Source organism: Epinephelus moara, chromosome 21, assembly GCF_006386435.1.
Source record: "Epinephelus moara isolate mb chromosome 21, YSFRI_EMoa_1.0, whole genome shotgun sequence".
NCBI classification, from domain to species: domain Eukaryota; kingdom Metazoa; phylum Chordata; class Actinopteri; order Perciformes; family Serranidae; genus Epinephelus; species Epinephelus moara.
Window position 1 is genome coordinate 1,263,507 of NC_065526.1, and position 20,305 is coordinate 1,283,811.

At 43.1% G+C, this 20,305-nt stretch overlaps 1 protein-coding gene across 1 annotated transcript in view; it reads left to right on the forward strand.

Moving 5' to 3' along the window:
* Window positions 1–20,305, forward strand: part of lamc1 (laminin, gamma 1) — a 72,202-nt gene that overhangs the window by 23,412 nt on the left and 28,485 nt on the right. Inside the window, exon 2 of the mRNA XM_050074438.1 lies at window positions 15,559–15,863. Coding sequence (XP_049930395.1) covers window positions 15,559–15,863 — 305 coding nt within the window. The remainder of the gene's footprint in view (window positions 1–15,558; window positions 15,864–20,305) is intronic.

A 20,305-nucleotide genomic window follows, 5' to 3' on the forward strand; every position in this document is an offset into this window, starting at 1 on the left:
CCCCCAGAACACACACACACACACACACACACACACACACACACACACACACACACACACACACACACACACACACAGCATTATTCATGGCACTGAACACAATAACGTGTCTTTAAATGGAGATGTGAACATTTGTGAGTTTACTAAAGATTCACTGGATGAACGTTGGCGACGTCCCAGTTTTTATTTTTGGCTCAGATGTTGCAGAGGATCAAAAACCGTTTCCTAAATGTTGACGTGTGGCTCCATGGAGATGAAACCTCACGATACTGATGTTTGTCTCCTGCATGTGTGCAGCGTCTCAGTTCTCTGGTGTTCAGATTAACCAACTTCTGACATGTTTTAACGATGGACTGAAGGTTGGTTTATCGTTGGGCGTCGGCTCTACGGCGTAGCCTACGCAAGTGGCCTACGCCATTGTGAGCATTTATACGTGTGCGGTGGTGTGTCATTCTGCAGTTACACCTGAAACCATTTCCCTCAGTGGAGACAAAGCTTTGATTTACTTTAATTTCACAGATAAGAAACAATAAATTGTGAAGACAATAAAGCCTCCACACACTGTGTGTGATTTATCCTGGCTGAAATATGAGCAGAGGAAATCTCTGCTAGCTGCTAGGCTCATTTATACAATGTAAAATGCCATAGGCTTGTGCTAATAACGTTAGCATGTTGTATTTGTTTGGAAAACGTGTTTAGTATCAGACAGTTGTTTTGTCAGTGAACCTTGTGAGCTGTAATGGAGCTGAACTGTGTAACGTTACCTTTGTTAAATGGTGCTGTTGTCCCTGGCTTTACGCCGGGTGCACAACCTATTTTTCCTGTTTTAACGGAGCGTTTCCCCAACGCATTCCTCACCCTCAGAACAACGCCACAAGGTTCCGTTGTTTACTGACCTGGCCAGATGCGGGCGGCTAGCTAGCGTGCTGTCTGCGAGAGCTGTTAGCGAAGTCACATCTGGCATTGAAATGTTATACTATTAAACATTTTAGAAGATGTTTAAAGGCTCATTTAATTGCTGGTTTATAGCTGGTTCTCTATAGCACTTTTGTCTTCGTTTGCTTACATGCTCATTCTTTGAATTTTTATTATTCAATATTTCTTTCATTACTTAAATGTGCACTATTTTAAATGGGTTACTTGATGGGTTCTTTGTTGTTGTTGTTGTTTTGTGTTTTTTGTTTGTTTGTTTGTTTAAATTTAATCCAGTGGTTTATTTTAATTTTTTAGGTAGAGGCTTCATATAAGCCTTTTTGGGCTTTCTGCCTCTCCCTACACTGATCTTTTTTGGTCATTTCTTTGTATTTATATCTTTTATAAAGTGCTAAATAAATAAATATAAATCTAAGTAATCTAGCAGAAGATCTAGCAATATCTTCCTGCGAAGATCTCTCGTGTTGACTGACACTGTACCAACTGAACTGAGACGAGTTGAGTTAGTGTACTATTGAAAGAGCTGATATATATATAGAAATGAACGCGAAATTCGAAAATATAGTCACATAGTCAACCACATAGAAATCAACCTATGGTCAACAATCACTTTTAATAGTGGAAAAAAAGCTTATGCTTATTTTTCTGTTGCATAAATAAATGAGATATTGTTCGTTTATAAACTGCGATTGCAATTAATTTCCTACTTCCTCCACCATTATGCTCCGTTTCTCCCATCTTGTCAACACCCGAGTAGGAAAAATCCAACGCCTCCACGCACTGACGGTCAATGGAACCGCTGCCGTGCTGCACGCTAGTCCGTTACTATCTGTCATTTTCACCTCCATTGGAATGAATGACTTCCGGTCAGCGTCAATACGTCACTGCGTTAGTATGAGGAGTCCACTAGCTGCTAGGCTAATTTATACAATGTAAAATGCCATAGACTTGTGCTAATAACGTTAGCATGTTGTATTTGTGGGGAAAATGTGTCCAGATAAAGACAAGTGTTTGTCTGTGAATGCTGCGAGTTATAGTGAAGCTGATTTGTGTTTGAAACTGTCTCTATTAAGCTTCGTGCTGCCAACTAGTGTTTTGGAGGTGTAACTGCAGAGCGACACAGACACACCACCACACAGGTATAAATCCCCCTTATGAGTCATCGTGACCGAACATTCGCTAAGTCGGGTCACAGCGCACGCGTCCACACACACAGCCTACACCGTGTATGGTGTTGATTAGGAGCAGAAGGATAAATCCCATTCAACAGGAACGCAGCCGGGAGTCATTACAGGAAAAGACAGCTCTAAAATCAGAGCAGATGTTTAGTAAAGGTTAGCTGTGATATATGGTTTAGATAATTTGCTGTAATGTGTTTATGCTTCATTAAAACAAAACCTCTCGTGAAACCCGTCAGCAGTAAATATGTAACAGCAGCTCTGTACTAGGTGTTGGCTTCACTGAGACTCTCCAGACTTTTATCACCTGAAGCTCTTATCGATGCAGAGCTGGAGCCGAGACACACACACACACACACACACACACACACACACACACACACACACACTATAATCTCCTCTTGTCCAATCAGAGCGCACGGCCGGCGGCTGCTCTGTTTATCAAACACAGAAGAAGAGATTAAGGTGATATGAGCAGCATCCTGCAGACGCTGTACTGAGCGCGCTCACACTGCTGAAAGCCTCCAGCTTAAACTCCTCTCTGTTTATTTCTACATTCCAGCTGTGAGTGTGATTTATTCCTGCACAACGTTTCTAGATGCTCACACAGAGATAAGTTCAGGTGTATGTACAGTATTCATGTTTCCTCTGCGCTGATAACAGTCTGACTGATATCCAGAGGGCCGCTCATGTGTGGAAACCAAACACACCTTTATGCTTGTGTGTGCATTCCTCTCTATAGGAGCAGGTTACACATTAACTGAGACATTAATGTGTAACTGACCCACTTTACATCAGCCGTGTTCACTCTGCTCACAGTCTGTAACAGGAGAATATGATTAAAATTCCTCTCAGGTTCATAAACACACGAGCGAGCGAGCAGCAAACAAGTTCATGAGAAATCAGCAGAAACAAACACATGACACCAGCAGGATTCTGGTGAAACTCTTAGTTCATGCACTGACTGGTCTTTCAGTGATTTAGGTTTACAAATAATAAAGAAACTAGAATAATCGCCCTGTGGTTGCATGACTCCACCCAGTCCTCAGTAACCAGTCCTCTTCAGTCCAGGTGGACGTTTGTGCCAAAGAAAAGAAATTCCCCTGAGACGATTTTGAGATCTCATGTTCACAAAGTACGTGTCATTAACATACTAACAACTGCACAGTAAACAGTTAACAGTGAAGATTATTCTCATTAATGTCTGGCTCTTTTGGCTTTTGCAAAGAGGTTAAATTCAAACTGACAAATTAATCCGAACACGTTGTTCTGCTGGCGTCCTCCTCGCTGTCAGGACGCTTCGCTGCAGATCTTCACATTTGTGGGTCGGAGTTCACCACAGTTCCTCTCAGCTTCACTCCTCCTGCGGCTGTTTGACTCCAACAAACTGATTTTACTCTGAAATGTTGCTGACGACATTTTGCAGAGAAGGAAACAGTAGAAATCAAAGTGCGAGCCGTGCAGTGACTCGCTCCTCGTTTGAATGAAGTGTGTTTGACTCTCTGAGGCGGCGCCGGTGACCTCTGACCTCGGAGCGAGCGGACCGGTTCTCTGTGTGGGATCAGAGGAGTCTCATCAGTAAACTGTTTCATGTTCATGGAGTTTAAACTCTGCTCACATTCCTCACATTCCTCGCTCTGATTTGTTCAGTGTTTTTATCTTGTTGACCTCTGACCTCAGCACCTGCTCTCTGACGGTCCCACAGTGCTGCGCTGCTTCACTTTACTGCTGTGGACCTGACGTTGGTTTGATTTATCTGGTTTAAACACAGCTGGTGCTGAAATATTAATACATGGACTCATCCATGGAGTCAAAGCATTTGTTCCTCGTCTCTCTCTCAGCGTCTGATAATGTGAGACTCTGGTTTTTAAATGTTTGAAGTCTTTTAGACTCTTTTCTTGACCCCATTTCTTTTATCCTGTTTCAGGTTGCAGCTAACGATTATTCTCTCCATCTGTCAGTTTGTCCGTCAGTTATTTTTCTGCATCCTGACTCTTAAACCTGCGCGTGTAAAAAACCTGGTCTGTCAATTTTCAAATCACATTTTACAACTTCTTTTTAGTAACTGTAACCCTGACATGTTTTGTTTGTCATGTGGGGATAAGGGCACCAAAGTCCCCTTTACACGTTTGGTAGCACAAATGCAGCTGGAAACACAGCTTGCTAAATGTCATCTGTTATGGTGACACAAATGCAGTGACAACTCGCTTGAAATCAACCATGTTTGGTGAAACAAACACTGCTGCAAATGTATGACAGCTTGTTAAAAATCATCCACATTTGGTTGCACAAACACTGTTGGAAACACAGCGATGTGTTGCTAAAATTCCCCCATGTTTGGTGACTCGAGCGGTGCTGGAAATGCACTGACAGCTCACTGAAACGCACCCACGTTCGGTGGCTTAAACACAGCTGGAAACGCAGCGACAGCTCGCTAAGTATCACCCATTTTTTTGTGGCACAAAAGCTGTTTGAACTGCACTGATGTCTCGCTAAAACCCCCCATGTTTGGTGACATGAACGGTGCTGGAAATGCAGTGATAGCTCACTAAGTGTCATACATTTCGGCTGACCCAAACACTATTTGAACTGCAGCAATGTGTCGCTAAAGATCACCCAAGTTTGGTGACACAAACAGCGTCGGCAACGCACTGACAGGTCACTAGAGCTCACCCACGTTCAGTGAAGTGATCCTCATCATGCAGCGAGAAAGGATTCAAACTCCCTTTTAAAGTTCCTCAGTTTTATTTTGCGTCCCTCAGAAATAACATGACTGTGATGAAAAATGTCAGCGTGAAAGCAGAAACAGCCGCCGTCAGACCCAAGAGTCATTTAAAGTGTTTGGACACTGACACATCTGAGTTTCAGTGCTTGAATATTAAAACATCAACTCAACCATCAAGTGAAACTTTTTGCTGTTCGTGTGTGTCACAGCTTTACAAATGTGTGACTTTAAATTTTAAACAAAATGTTTTGATCCCACAAACTTCTTCCTTTCATCCCATAACGATTGTTCTCTCCGTCAGTAGGTTGGTTTCTGTCACCATGTCTGTCAGTTATTTTTCTGCATCCTGACTCTTGAACCTGCACAGGTTAAAAACATCTTTAGAAACCACATTTTACAACTTCTTCTTTAAACAGTTGTAACCCTGTCATGTTTTGTTTCTCATGCAGACACACAGGCACCGAACTGGCTCTGAAAATTTGTCGGTTTTATTTTGCATCACTAAAAGAATAAAAGGACACGACTTACATAACAGACACATGACATTTCTAATGTTTTGTGTCTCCTGGACATTTCGGTCAAACAAAGAATCCAACTTTCTTGTATTTTAAGGAACAGCCATCTTCAGAGCCGTGTCGTTAGAGAGATGCCGTTAGCAGATTGTCAGAACTGATACCAAAACAATCATTCCTTTGATTTTAATAAGACTTCAAAACAAAGCAGGACTCTAGTCCAGTGTGTTTGTGTGTGATTAATGAGTTTTGTGCAGCTCAGAATAATCCGATTACTGAAGTGCATGTAAACGCAGAGTGGCGACCTTTGACCTCTGCTCTGCTTGGTACCTGCTGTACTGTCAGCGGCGTCCTCGCTGTGAGTCGTGGATCCTCCGCAGATGATCTTCTCCGACTGGCCGCTCGGTCGTGCCCACGCGTTCAAAAGTCAAAGCGGCCATTGTTCGTTCCTCCGGAGAAGAATGCGATGAGGTCATGGGAGGAAATTTAATTGGGCCGTGCTGCGAGCCGGGGCGTTCCCCCTGGACCTTCATCCCCTATCCTCCTCCTCCCCCCTCCACAACAACTGTAACCCCCCCTCCCAGCCCTCAGGCCGACCCCGAGGCTCCGCTCCACCGGCTGGAAGACGATTCACAGGAATGTACTGTGAAAAAACATCCGTACCAACAACTCGGTCTGAATGCAAACTGTAAGACTGATTTATTTTGAAATATAAAACTATAAAAAGATGTCGGATCTGTGGTGAACTGGTGCCACGTGTTCCCACTGTCTAGAAATAAATCAGTGTTTTGAATCAATCAAATCTAAACTGAATTAAATTTATGAAGAATCTAAATCAGGTTTATTGACAAGTCTTAAAGGAATCTGTCTCTGTGCTGCTGCTGCTGCATCAAAATGAAAAATATTCAAAGAAAAATCAGAACAGAACCCAGACTGATTTTAATAATGGATAATAAATGGATCGGTTAATTAACGTAAAATGTTTTAACAAGAAATCTAAAAAAAAATGTTTCTTTAAGTGAGGGTTAGTTTTCTGTGTCATAAACTAAGTGTCTGAATGTTGTGTTGTGGTACTGCAGTGTAACTATGGAGACCATCATCTCTGCTGATGACCAAACCTGCCTAATCACATAAGCTCAGCCAAATGATGCATCTCATCGATGACGTCATGAAGTCAAACTTTATGTTTCATGAGGGAAACAGCTGTGCAGCAGGTGTATTCGGTGACACAAACGATGCTGGAAAAGCAGTGACGGCGCTCTCTAACAAACACCCATGTTTGGCGGCACAGTCGTCATTGGAAACACTCACTTATATTACAGCAACAAGCACATAAATGCGACGTACTCGTGGTCTGCAGAAACGTGCAATGCAGCTTTTCCTCCGGAGACTGTGCAGCTCTGCTCCTCTTAAATGTAATGGGGTCCATGTCATTGGTTCGACATCCCATTAGTCCGACTGTCCGCGGTCCTGAACGGCTCATGGCGGGCGTATGGTGCGCCGCGACCAGCTTGAGGCGGAGCAGGCTCACAGCTTATGTGTTTGTCACTTTCTTTTTCATTTTAACCCACACCATGATCTTTTCCTGACCCTAACCAAGTGGTTTTTGTGCCTAAACCTAACCAGACCTTAACCACAGGGCATCATGATGATTTCGGAACGGACTTCGGAACAATGAGTTTAATATGGTCGGAACAATGGGATGTCGGAACAATGGGATGTCGGAACAATGGGCAGTTCCCAATGTAATGTTGGTTGAATATTTAACGCTCTTCATGTATAAAGACTTTGGACGATCACGTGATCCGACACACAAGCTGCCTGGAAAGAAATGTGATGGAGTCTCGTACGTGTCGGTGAAGTCTCGTCTCCAGCAGCTGCATCTTTACATCAAAACCTAAAGATTTCCTGTCTGACATTGTGAAGGAGGGCAGAGCTCGTTACTTCCTCTCAGGAGTCGTGTTTGGACTCTCAGAGCTGAATGTGGTGTCTCTCCTCCTCCATCCTAATCTGTCCTCCTCAAGGACGTCTTCCTCGTTAAAATAATCTGCCTCCTCTCCGTGGGAAGACAAACATCTGCTTCTCTGACCTCTGTTTATGGAGAGCAGGTCACAAGATTCAAACTCCACACTCATGTATAGATATTCTGTTTAAACACGTACACATGATTTGTATCAGTTCAGTGGAAAAGCCTGTAAAGTGACTGACCGCAGGGTGATGGAATAAAAAGCTCAGATTCTGTAGAAGTTATTAATATAATAAGGTTATAGGTTATGAAACATCGGCCACGTCCTGCCAGATGATCAGTTTCCTCCCTCAGCGTCGACTTTTAGTTCCTTGAAATGAATATTTGATGATTATTCCTCCAGCAGACCTCACTGAGTGTTTCCTCTGTCGTTAATCAGCAGTATTTGTCCCATTTTGGACCTCTTGTGCGTTTGAGTCTTTCCGTTATCATTATTCTTGTTCTGCTGATTGAATGAGCGTCTGGTCTGCTGAGGTTCTGTCCTCCCGACACGTCTCGACACGTCGCTGTAACGCAGCAGGTCTGATGACAGGACGGATGGCGAGGACCAAGAGTCGAGACAAGACGAGACATGTGGGACACTGCAGCTTAGCTTACTCTTCTCTAATCTCATAAACTTCTCATTTCCCCTTCTTAACATCCAGAGAAGTCGATTCACGGTTAGAAAAACAAAGATATCAGAGTTTAAATGTCTCATAAAGCTCTGATTAAATATATATCAGAATCTGTTTGTACATGTATCGACCAGGAAAAAATGACACTAGTAAAGTCTACGGAAGCTGAGAGAGGCCATGATGGTGCCAGTCAGGTTTAAATCCTGTTACCTGAAGATCATCTTATGATCACATGTTCATGAACAAATTCAATCACTCGTCACAGTCGAACCATTTTGTCACGCTCTCAAACAAAAAGCCGTTTTCCTCCAAAATAACAACATCTCACTATCTTTCAAAACAAAAGATATATTTTTGAGACGTTTAAAATAAAGTGATTTTATTCATATCTCACTTTTCTAGTTTTACAGACGAGGAGGATTTTGTGAAAATTAAAAAAAGTAGAATACTTTTGATAAAATAAATAAATGATCTTGGACATGATGTCTTTGTTGTACTCAGATAAGGAAACGGCATTTTCTTAAGATCCAAAAAACATTTTGTTTTCTCGTAACATCAAGATGATTATTTTTAGAAATTAAGTCTCATGTTCTCTCATTTTATCTTGTTCATTTTCTCAAGAAAATAAAATGTTTTGTTTTTTTTAATTCTCATCAAAATGTCGTCTTGTAAAACTAAGAATATCTTCGGAAATGTTTTGTTTTCTTGTAAAATCAAATAATAAAAAAATTAAAGGTAATTTTCTTAAAATAAAATAAATGTGTTTTTTTAATCTCATCAAAATGTCGTTGTTAGAAATAAGAATATGTTGAGAAACGATTTTCCTGTAAAATCAAATAAATAATTTAAAAACTAAAAGCCATTTTCTCGATCGTTTATTTCCTTTTATTTCTGTGATTTTCCTCAAGAAAAAATAAAATGTCATTTAAACAAAATTCTCACACACACACACACCCATATATATATATATATATATATATATATATAATTATGATATATAATTCTTGTACAATCACGATAATTATTTAGAAAAGAAATGTTTGTTTTCTTTATCCTTGTATCTGTTTTTTATCTTTTATCTCAGTAATTTTCTCAAGATTTTTTCTAAATATTTTATTTTTTCTTTCTAAAAATGTTTTTTGTAATAATGAGAATATTTTGCAAAACTTGATTTTCTTTTTTTTTGGAGATAACCAGAAATATTTTTCTATTTTAAGATTTCTGTCTTTGATTTATTTATTTTATTATTTTTGTCTTTGCATTTTTTATTTCACAATAATAACAAAAGTTGTTGTTTGTTTTTTTCACGCACCCTGTAGTTTTTAAATGTAGGCGCCTACTAAACGACTGAGAGGTGACTTCATGGTGAAAACAGAGACAAAATCACAGTTACAGACCGAATACTGGCAAAATGTCAGCATATGAATAAATTAATTAGGATTACCAGTATGAACATTATGGCCGTGGATTTATTCCAGACATTTACTTTTTTTAACTTTGATTTTGAGATGAATGAATCAGAAATATATTTTTTCCTGTACAGTGAGTTGAGTTAACATCCATCTGCTCTCTGTGTGATGCGTTGAGGGGTCAGAGGTCATGTGACGCTGCTCACTTGAACCTCCTCCTTGGACAGAAAATCCCCTCATTCATCTGCAGCGTCCTCTGCTCAGTCGCTCGTCATGTCTTCCATATCTGGGCAGGAAAAAATCTCCCAGCAGCCCCCTCTCTCTGTCTCTCTTTGACATGAGCAGCCTGTGTTGCTCGCTGGCCCTCTTTTCTCCTCTGTGGTCTCTTTCTTCCTCCGTCCATCCATCGGGCGTCACTCTGCCCGGCGGAAACACATTCCAGCCGGTTCATTCCTGCCGTCACTGTGCCCCCCCCACCGTCCCTCCCCAAACAGCCTCAGAAAGAAAAGCTCCTTCCCCTGAACGACTGGAGGCTCTTTTCATGTTCAGACCTGAGTCCGGCCCCCCGAGGAGAGTCTCCCGGGGTCAGCGCTCCACAATAGACCGGTTAGCTCCGCTTAAAGCAAAACCAGCTAATTGACGACGTCGGCGTTGAGGTTCTTAACTCCAGCTTAAATCTGAGGAGAAAGAGAGGCTGTTCAGTGTTTGGCTTAAAGGTTGAGTTCACCCTTTCTTTAACAGACTTTATTACAGAGCCACTTCCTGTTTATCATCAGAGGAGGAAAACCGCTCGGAGAGCTGCGTCAACAACAACAATACTTTTCTTTTTCCCCCAGAAATGTCTCTGTGTTAAAGAGATGCAAAAAAATCCAAAGTTTAATTTCTACTGCAGAACTTATGACCTTTCACCCACAACAAGGAGCTTTAAGAGCAGCAGCAAGTTCTTTAGTAAATAAATATGATCATTACAACCCAACTTTACACCTTTCATCCAAACATGCAGCCCAAACACAGACAAAATCAAAAAACAGAATTAAACAAACAGTAGATCAGATTTTGCCAGACTAAATAATATAACAATATAACAAAAAGTAAGAAAACTGATAAATAAAAGTAAAAAATAAAAACAATGATTAAACTCCAAATTAAAAGCCAGATTTAAAAGATAAGTTTTAAGTTTCCGGTCAAGTTTTGTCCAGTAAGATTTGTAGAAAACTCTCAGGACCACTGCGTGTTCTAGAAAGTGATTTAAATGTGACACAGTTTAATTATTATATTATTTAATTAATATATTCCAATTTGTGGGCTGGTAAAAACAGTAAGAACAGTTGATGATGCTGTCTTGTATTCTGAGCTCATTATAAAGAGCACTCAGTGTTTCTATTTGTCATTTTGATTTTTGTGATGCGTAATAATCCCTCCGTAGCTTCTTTTATTTAACTTTTATTTATTCTCAATAGTGTAGTTCTATCGTCTTCTTGGCGCTCTGGCAGGGCCGTGGACCTCATTACATTATTTAATTGGTAGTAGCGATTGTGTACAAAGGGCAGAGACTTGCTCCCTGTCATGAGCGGCGTTCAGTGCGTTTGTGATGGTGATGGTGATGGTGATGGTGATGGGGGGTACTGAAGGAGCGTCTCAGTGAGCCGCCGCCCTCCTACTCTGTTATATTTTGCCGCTTGGGCAGAAACATCCGACACCGAGCCGTTAGTTTCACACCAACACTGAAACTCTTATTAACCGTTGTGTAATGTTAGCCATGTGATGCTAACAGTTAGCCCTGTCACTGTGTGTGAGACTCCTTGAGTCATCATCAGCTTTACAAAGCACAGTTAGCACCATCTCAATAGAAAACAGCAGATAAGTGCAGTACTGTAAACGTCCATGATAGAGGAGAAGCTCCTGGACCAACTGGTGGTACTCCCCATGATCCAGCCTCTTTTTTAGGGTCTCATGTACCCACACAGATCTCTGTTTATCTGCTGACAGCCTCTCCCCCTCAACCAGAGCTACAGACAGTACCCTCTGCCTCAACATGGCAGCAGCTACACACTGATTAACAGTAGATTGATGATACAGGAAGGTTAGGGTGAGGAGGTGATGGGATGGTTGCCTGGCAACAATAAAAAGACGCAGCAAGTGTTTTTTTCAATTGGAAAAAAAAAAATAAAAACATATTTTGGAGGTTGAAGGACGTCTGACTTCACTGTGACCTCAGAAACAACCTGAAAACCATCAGCTGTGACTTTGTTCCTCTGAGCTGCAGAAACACAAACAAACAAACAAAATAAAAGCTCACAAACACAGGCTCGTTTGTGAGCTTTTATTTTGGTAAAAACTTAAAACCATGGTGTCCTTTCCTGTTAACGTTCTGTTTTGGGGACTCAATGTCATCCTGGCTGTGCTGCAGCTGTTAGTAGAATGCAGTCTGGTTTAGAGTCGGTGAGTCTGTCCTGCAGTGCGTCCTGCCGGCACTCAGCGTTTCTGTGTTTTCTGAGGAGCTGTTGTAGAGTCAGCAGGTCGTCCGTTTCCCTGCAGAGAGTCTTTTTGTTCTGTCGTCATATGGGACGAGGACATAAATGCATACAGCGCGCTCTTTGTTTGCGCTCTCGACTGTAAAATTCTTCCTCTCATCAATACGCCGATTGTTCTGGAAGAAGAGACAGAATTCCTCCGGGCTTCACTTCTGCTGCAGACGGTCGGTCACATCGGCGAGACTCATGGGTTCACTCCTGACCAAGCTGCGCTGGAAATACACAGAGATAAACAAACAGGGCGTCTCTCGTCCGTCTGTGGCTGTCAGACATGTCCTCAGCTTCTGGTTTACACCCTCAGGGTTGTGACACAGACTTTACATCAGGTGCATGATTTTAAAAACGATCTTCCTCTGGTGTTTGTTGTGTGACGGCAGCATCATTTCCTCCTGATCTCCTCGTCCAATCAGAGTGTCCCGTGGCCACCTGGGCTCAGAGCTGAATGTGTCTCTGTTGTTTGCCTCCTGATCACTGCGCAGACAGATGCTTTTGTCCTGTGTGTGAGGATGTGGAGGCGTGGACGACAGAGGGGCTTCCTGCCTGCTGGTGTCTGTCCTTCTCTCGGAGACGCTGAGACTTTGATCTGAGGCCAGAGAGTCCTCAGAGGGGAAAAGACGCTTCAGATGTTCAGGAAAAAAACTCTTAAAACTCCCTTTTATTCTGAAACTCCTGCGAGCTGCCAACAAACCATCAAACACAGCTCACTGTGCTCCTTTACCCGAGACTTCTTTTCAAAGAAACCAAATGTTGAGTTTCAAGTCTTAAACAAGTCGTCAGTGTGCACAGACCTAAAATAATATCACGATATTTCAGGGTATTTTTGTGCTAACAGTTTTGTATATGTATATATGACACAACATATGTAACAAAATAAGTGATCTAGTTTTACAGTTCGCCTTTAAATATTCAGTAAAAACTAATCAGACGATCGGCGGCTCCTTCAGTCTGCATGTTGAAGTACCCTTGAGCAAGATACTGAACCCCAAACTGCTCTGATGGATCCACCAGTGTGAGAGCGTGTGAAAAACTGAGAAGCAGGTGACCTTGTACGGCAGCCGCGGCCACCAGTGTGTGAGTGTGTGAATGTGACTCGTGGTGGTGGTTGTGCTGGGTCACTGGTGGTTGTGCTGGGTCACTGCTGGTTGTGCTGGGTCACTGGTGGTTGTGCTGGGTCACTGCTGGTTGTGCTGGGTCACTGGTGGTTGTGCTGGGTCACTGCTGGTTGTGCTGGGTCACTGGTGGCTGTGTTGAGTCACTGCTGGTTGTGTTGAGTCACTGCTGGTTGTGTTGAGTCACTGCTGGTTGTACTGGTCACCTCACCAATCAGCTCCCAGTTGATCACTGCTGGTTGTACTGGTCACCTCACCAATCAGCTCCCAGTTGATTCCAGTTTCATACAGTTAAATAGTCGTGGCAGTGATTGTTTGCACGGTGCTGTAAGTCTCCACCCTGCAGCTTAAATGTTGCAGCTTCCTATTAACCTTGACCCATCACAGACACACACACACACACACACACACGCAGTGGGAGGAGGAAGCCGGTGTGTGTTTGCAGTCGCTTCATTGTTTCCTGTAATAAACTGCAGCCTTTTGTGAACGTCCCCTCGGACCTATCAGCTGCTTCACCTTTATTTGCCGTGGACACAGAGGGGCCCCCGGGGGCCGGGCCCCTGTCAGCACACTGTTTACAGAGCAGATTCTTTGGCTGAGCAAACAGCCGTACCCCCCGCCGCCCTGCTCAAACATGGCGGCGTTCCTTCACACGCTGACTGACGGCTCCTGGAACATTTATTCGCAGGCCTGCTCAGACTCGTCAGATATGTGAAAGGGGGAACGACCAGCGGACACACGAGTGTCAGGAGTTAAAGGACCAGAGCGCCACGTTAGCGTGTTCCAACGACACTTTACATTCCTGCCCAGAGTTTCCACATTCGACACTTGTTAGAGAGACACTCTGCTGTGTCTCCAGGAACAGCAGCTCACACTGATCTCATACTTCCTGTGGAGACACAGTGATAACAATCCATCACAGCCAGGCCTCAGTAAACTTTACCTTAATGTCTGAGATGTGTTTTCATCTCGTGAACACGCAGCTGCTCCGTCAGCACGAACTGGAAACATTTCAATCTGAACTCAGGATCTTCAGTGTTTTTAACGTCACATTTTTGATTCAAGATGAGTTTCAGCTTTCAGCAGCCAATAGAAACGCAGCAAAGGAAATATGATGCACACACACACACACACACACACACACACACATATACCTGTAGAAGATATATGAATGAATGGACAATGAATCCTGTCCTCTGTCAGATAATGTCCCGCTCTAGTTTGGAGGACGTGAGACAGCGTCTCCTGTCCTCTGTCAGATAATGTCCTGTTATAGTCACATATGAATCCTCTGAGCTTGAAGTCCAGGCGTCACAGGTTAACTCCACTCTTCCTGCTGTACTCAAAGGTTCCTCAGCTTCATGTGTCACTTCTCTGTAGAGCTTGGGTACGGCTGTGAGCGGGCGGAGTCACATACCTGGGTTCACGTGTTTTAAGCGTGTAACAAAAGCCTTGGTTTTCAACAGCGCTGTATGGACGCAGATCTTTGAACAGGAAGTAGGTGATGGACTGTGTTATTTTCTGGTGGTAGTTGTGTCGAGCTCAGTGTGTCCTGTGTTGCATGATTTTTAGCGTTAGCTTGGCCGTTAGCGGATAACGCTATCTCTGGATGGTGGCCTGTGAGGTGAGCCCTCATGTTCGCAGTATTACAGAGTATTTTATTCTCACGTGTCTGATCCAAGTCCTGATGTGTCCAGATTTCTGATTTCTGTCTCTGGTGCCTCCATTTTTGTTTTGATGAACTTCCTGCTGAATGGCGCTGACTGAGACCTCTGCTGACCTCACCAGGAAAAAAAAAACATCAGCACCATCTAGTGGACTGAAAAGCAACTGATTTTATTATTCACGGACCAAAAGTTGGATTAAAATGTGTATTTGCAAAAATTAGTGATGTAAATAATACAGTTTGATACTTGGCGCCTGTATCGACAATATCGCCACGCAAAATATCGTTATACTCGGCTGTATCAACCCCACAGTAAATAACAAATAAGTCAAGACGCCTTTCTTTATCCATTTTTGCTCACGGAGGTTTGTGTCTGCTTCCCATCCGCAGCGTTACTGCTGCATCGCCTCCTGATTTCCCAAACTACGGGGTGGGCTGAGGGTCATAATTACAGATTGTACGTACCCTAATCACTTGTCAAAAAAACGAGTGGCGTTCAAAGGAATATGCGTTAACTTGTTGTTAACGTGTTATCTTTGACAGCCCTACTGAATTCATTATGTTCTCTAATCATGTCAGAGACTTTCTAAGTTAAATGAAACAGAAGTGTGGAGGTGCAGATTTGTCACAAGATGACAGAAAATAAACTACAGTACGCTGGAAGTCAAAATCTTCTGTAGTTCTTTAATAAAAACGAAGGAACTGAGCTTCATGATACTTTTTACATCCTTCACTGTTTTGTTTTGAATCAAAGAGTTTCTAAAAATGTTAGAAATATTTGGGTGTTTTAAATTAAGAGAAAGTCAAAATGACGCCTGAGGATTAAATGTGTGATCTTCCTGTTCTCTGCAGGGAAGGCATTTGACATCACCTACGTGCGGCTCAAGTTCCACACCAGTCGCCCAGAGAGCTTCGCCATCTACAAGCGGACCAGCGAGGGCGGCCCCTGGGTGCCCTACCAGTACTACAGCGGCTCCTGCGAGAAGACCTACCAGAAGGTGAACCACGGTTTCATCCGCACTGGAGAGGACGAGCAGCAGGCGCTCTGCACCGATGACTTCAGCGACATCTCGCCGCTCACTGGAGGAAACGTGGCCTTCTCCACACTGGAGGGACGACCCAGCGCCTACAACTTCGACCACAGCCCCGTCCTCCAGGTGAGCGCTCCTCAGACTGACCGTGAATTTCTTTCCCTCTAAACTTCAGGAAAAGCATTTAATCAGAGAAACGTCTGGAAGATTAAAAAAAAAAAAAGTTCTTATATTTTCTCTTGTTTTTAAATTGTTTATATCGTTCTGTAGCCGTACAGTGTTCCTGATGGATCCAAATCCAAACATTCAAATTGTGCTCAAAGTGCACACGTTTTAGCATCAAAACACTTTCCCCCAAGTCCTTCTCAAAATGGTTTCCCACTTGACCTGACGTAGGTTCCTGTACGATTTCATTCCTACATATAAACCTACGTACTGCTGTGTGCGCCACGTTAGTCCCGCTGTGCAAGACGCACAATAACACTAACAAACTAAACGATCGGGGCAGCAGTAAACCAGCAGCTCCCGTGTGCTGTGATGTAGAATTACTGTTGTTGTCAGTGGAGTCTGGTGGCTTCGAAGAGAGCGACATAACAGCTGCAGTTTGCTGTCAGACAGGGCCGTCTGACGGCACGGTGAAGTGGTGCACTGCTAACAGCTGCTGTTCTTCTTTTTCTTTGAGTTAGCTGCTAACTGCTAACAGCTGCTGTTCTTCTTTTTCTTTGAGTTAGCCACTAACTGCTAACAGCTGCTGTTCTTCTTTTTCTTTGAAGAAGAAGAAGATTTATTTATAAAGCACATTTCATACAGAAAGCAACACAATGTGCTTCACAAAAAAAAAAAACATGTATAAAAACATAAAATATGAGCACATATTTACAAGCACGCAGACAGACAACAAACAAGAACATGAATGTATGCAAGCATACATGGATGCATCATATTTAAAGTGCATAGTGATTCTAGTATTTAGTGATAAAAAAAAAGTGAGTTAGCCACTAACTGCTAACACCTGCTGTTCTTCTTTTTCTTTGAGTTAGCTGCTAACTGCTAACAGCTGCTGTTCTTCTTTTTCTTTGAGTTAGCCACTAACTGCTAACAACTGGTGTTCTTCTTCGTCTTTGTGTTAGCCGCTAACTGCTAGCAGCTGCTGTTCTTCTTCTTTGAGTTAGCTGCTAACTGCTAACAGCTGCTGTTCTTCTTCTTCTTCTTCTTTGAGTTAGTCGCTAACTGCTAACAGCTGCTGTTCTTCTTCTTTGAGTTAGCAGCTAACTGCTAACAGCCGGTGTTCTTCTTCGTTGAGTTAGCAGCTAACTGCTAACAACTGGTGTTCTTCTTTTTCTTTGAGTTAGGGTCAGCATCACTGTTTTCTGCTAAAAGCTGAGTTACGTTTTAAAAACACAGAAAAGAGCACACGTGGACCCGCCCTTTAATCTTCCTGCGACTCCTCTGTTGGGGCCCCGACCCTCAGGTTGGGTCCCCGTGCTCCTGGAGGAGGTGATGAACAAACTGTTGTGCAGGATGAACGTGAGAATAAAATCTGTACCATTAGTGTCAGTGAGGCGAACGGCTCTGATGAAGGCGTGACGGAACACAGTGAGACTCCTGATCTGGGAACATGTGACACAGTATCAGTCTGCAGGATCTGTGCGCCGCGCTGTGACGAACATCATGAACTGTGGAGAACATGTTCTCTGTTCTATCTTTAGATCCAGCGAGACACATCCTATCACAAGACAGTTGAGTTATTCTGTGCTCCTCAGCAGCGTGACTCCCGTTCACTGCTTCATTATGTCACTAACGAGGGATTCACACAACACTCGGCCTTCATCCTATAAAGCTCGTTATCAGGTCGTTAAATCCAAACTGAGACCAAACGCTGAGCAGCTCCACATTTTTTATTTCCTCAACACAACTTTATTAACACCGTAAAAGACTCTGTGAATCGATTTAGGCTCGTCTGAGCGTCGCTGCAGAGCTCATCAGTCCACTTCCTGTCTCCTGTGTGGAGATTCCCTCCTCCTCGTTCTGCTCAGGAACAGAACCGTGTGATGGTAGTTGTTGTTTTTTTCCCAGCAGGCCGTACTGCAGGTCAGGTTGCAGGTTTGATGCTGCCAAGTGTTGCGACATGTTGCTAGGCGACGCCCCCGGATTTCCCACTGCAGCAGCAGCTCCGTTTGGCTCAACTGACCTGCAGCTGGACCGCTTCTTTCCCCTCAGCTCTCGCCTCCTCCTCCTCCTCCTCCTCCTCCTCTTCTTCCTCCTCCTCCCTCAGTGTGTTTGTGTTTCCATGTTTCTTCACTCTCTATGGCTCAGAGGTTGTTGCTTAATAACTGGAAAGACTCTGTTTTCATTCTTCCCTCCTCGCAGTTTGTTGCGTAACGCCGCAGCAGATTATTGTCTCCTCCGCTCAAAGTCTGTTTTTTAAATGTGGAGAAAAACTTAATTTTGTTCCTCCACAGTAGAGACAAGAGGGAGCTCTGGATCCACCCAGTGTTTCCCACAGTTTACGTCAAAGAAAATATTCTCAGCGTTAAAACATGAGTGGCATTAGAGATATTCAGTCCGCAGTGGGAAACACGCGTCTCTCAGTGTTCATCAGACTGTCGGCTGCAGATCTGCAGGGAAAAAACATACAAATACTTTCCATCCACTTAGAGCTAAACAATGAACTGAATATATTTTGATGGTCAGAGCTCAGTGTGACCTTCAATCTGTCTCATTCTCTCATCTCAAGAAGGCCTTGTGGGATTTTTTTAATTGGCACAAACGTCCACCTTGACTCAACAATTAATTAATTTAGATTTTTTTCGTCAGAGGTCACTGTGACCTTGCATACGTCTCATTCCACACCCACTTTGACTCAACACTTAACTGATCAGATTTTCGTGGTCAAAGGTCACTGTGACCTCACAAATATGATTTTGTCCATAACTGAAGAATTCATTCACTAATTCTGACCAAACTTGACACAAATGTCTAACAGGATGAAATAATGAAGGTCCAAAGGTCAAAGGTCAGCTTGACTGTGACATCATCATGTTTTTACGTCATATCTCAGGAACAGAAGGGGAGACATTTGGTCAGATACTGAATTGGTGACTCTAATCTTGAAACTGTGCTGATTGTATAGATCTTCTGTGTGTGAAGCATCCATGTTTTCACTGACATGGATGGAAACCCTGATATTGATCGTGTGTGTGTGTGTGTGTGTGATAGACCACTCTCTTGAATAAAGATAGGAAAAAAGCTCCGTACAGCAGCAGTGATGGCGAGGCCTCCCTGGCTCAGATTTAGCTCTGCAGCTCAGCTGTAAACTTCCTTATTTGACTCGTCGGCATGAAGCTATTTATACCGAAGCTGGGACTCTTTTAGGAGGCGTCAGACGGCTGTTTGTCGCTCTCTCACATTCCCGCTGTCTGTCATCTCTGAGCTCCGAGTGGGAAATAACCACCAGCTGAGACAGTCCACCTTAACAACCAGCCATCCACCTTAACAACCAGCTCCCTCTGAGTTTTATTCTGGAGCTGCTCGTGACCCCTCAAAATAAAGCCGAGTCACAGGTGTCACATATCGATGAGACCTCTCAGATTGTGTCATTTGTATAAATACTTCAACAGTGTGGAGGAAGTACTCAGGCTGCAGTAAAATACTCCACTACCAGTGAAGGCCCTGCAGTAACAACCCGACTGAAGTCAAAGAAACTTGTGCGTCAGAATTAAATTAAAAACAAAAAAAGTGCAATAACAGTCTTAAATGTGGATTTATTAAACGTCACATGGACCTGTGATGAGTTTCTGTCGGGTTGAGTTGTTCAGTTTCACAGACTCTAAAACTCCTCAGCTTCCCTCTGACCTACACTGACCCCTCATATACTGAACGCTGTACTTTACAGGGGGACTTAAACTGCCCACGAGGAGGCCTTTTTTGGATAAAAACCAACCTCCGTTCACACAGAGCGGTCTGACCCACCTGCACACAGGAATCAGCTCAAACTGCTTCACATGATTTGTCCTCAAAGTCACTGGTAACTCTGTTGGGCTGAACCCAAATGTTCGCACTTCTCCACACCTGCAGACTCGTAGACTTTGTGGGCGCGTTCACGGGAAGTCTGGGAGTGCTGATGGCTGCAAAGCTACAATCCGTCCAGTCCACAGGGGCCTCAAGTGGACTTTCTGCAGACTTCACTGATTTAATTACCCACAGTTCATTGCAATACAGACGTGACGTTGTGGGTTTTTCAACTGCTGAAAAAAAATGTGCTAAATAGTTATTGATAGTTAGGTCTGTTAAATGTTAATCACACACCACATGATGATAGATAGAGAGATATGTATACGTACAGGCTGTAGAGGGACTGACCATACGTTTATTATCACAGCCTGTCAGACTGTGTATCAGGCTGTGATAGGCTGAAAATATTGGCTGAAAAACAACAGAAGAAGGTTTCTAATGTGAGTGATACTCAGTTTATTGAGTCATAGTCCTGATTTACACACATCTCTGTTGTTGAACATGTGTAGCTGTTACATAGAGATGTATTCATACATTTTTTAGTTACAAAAAAA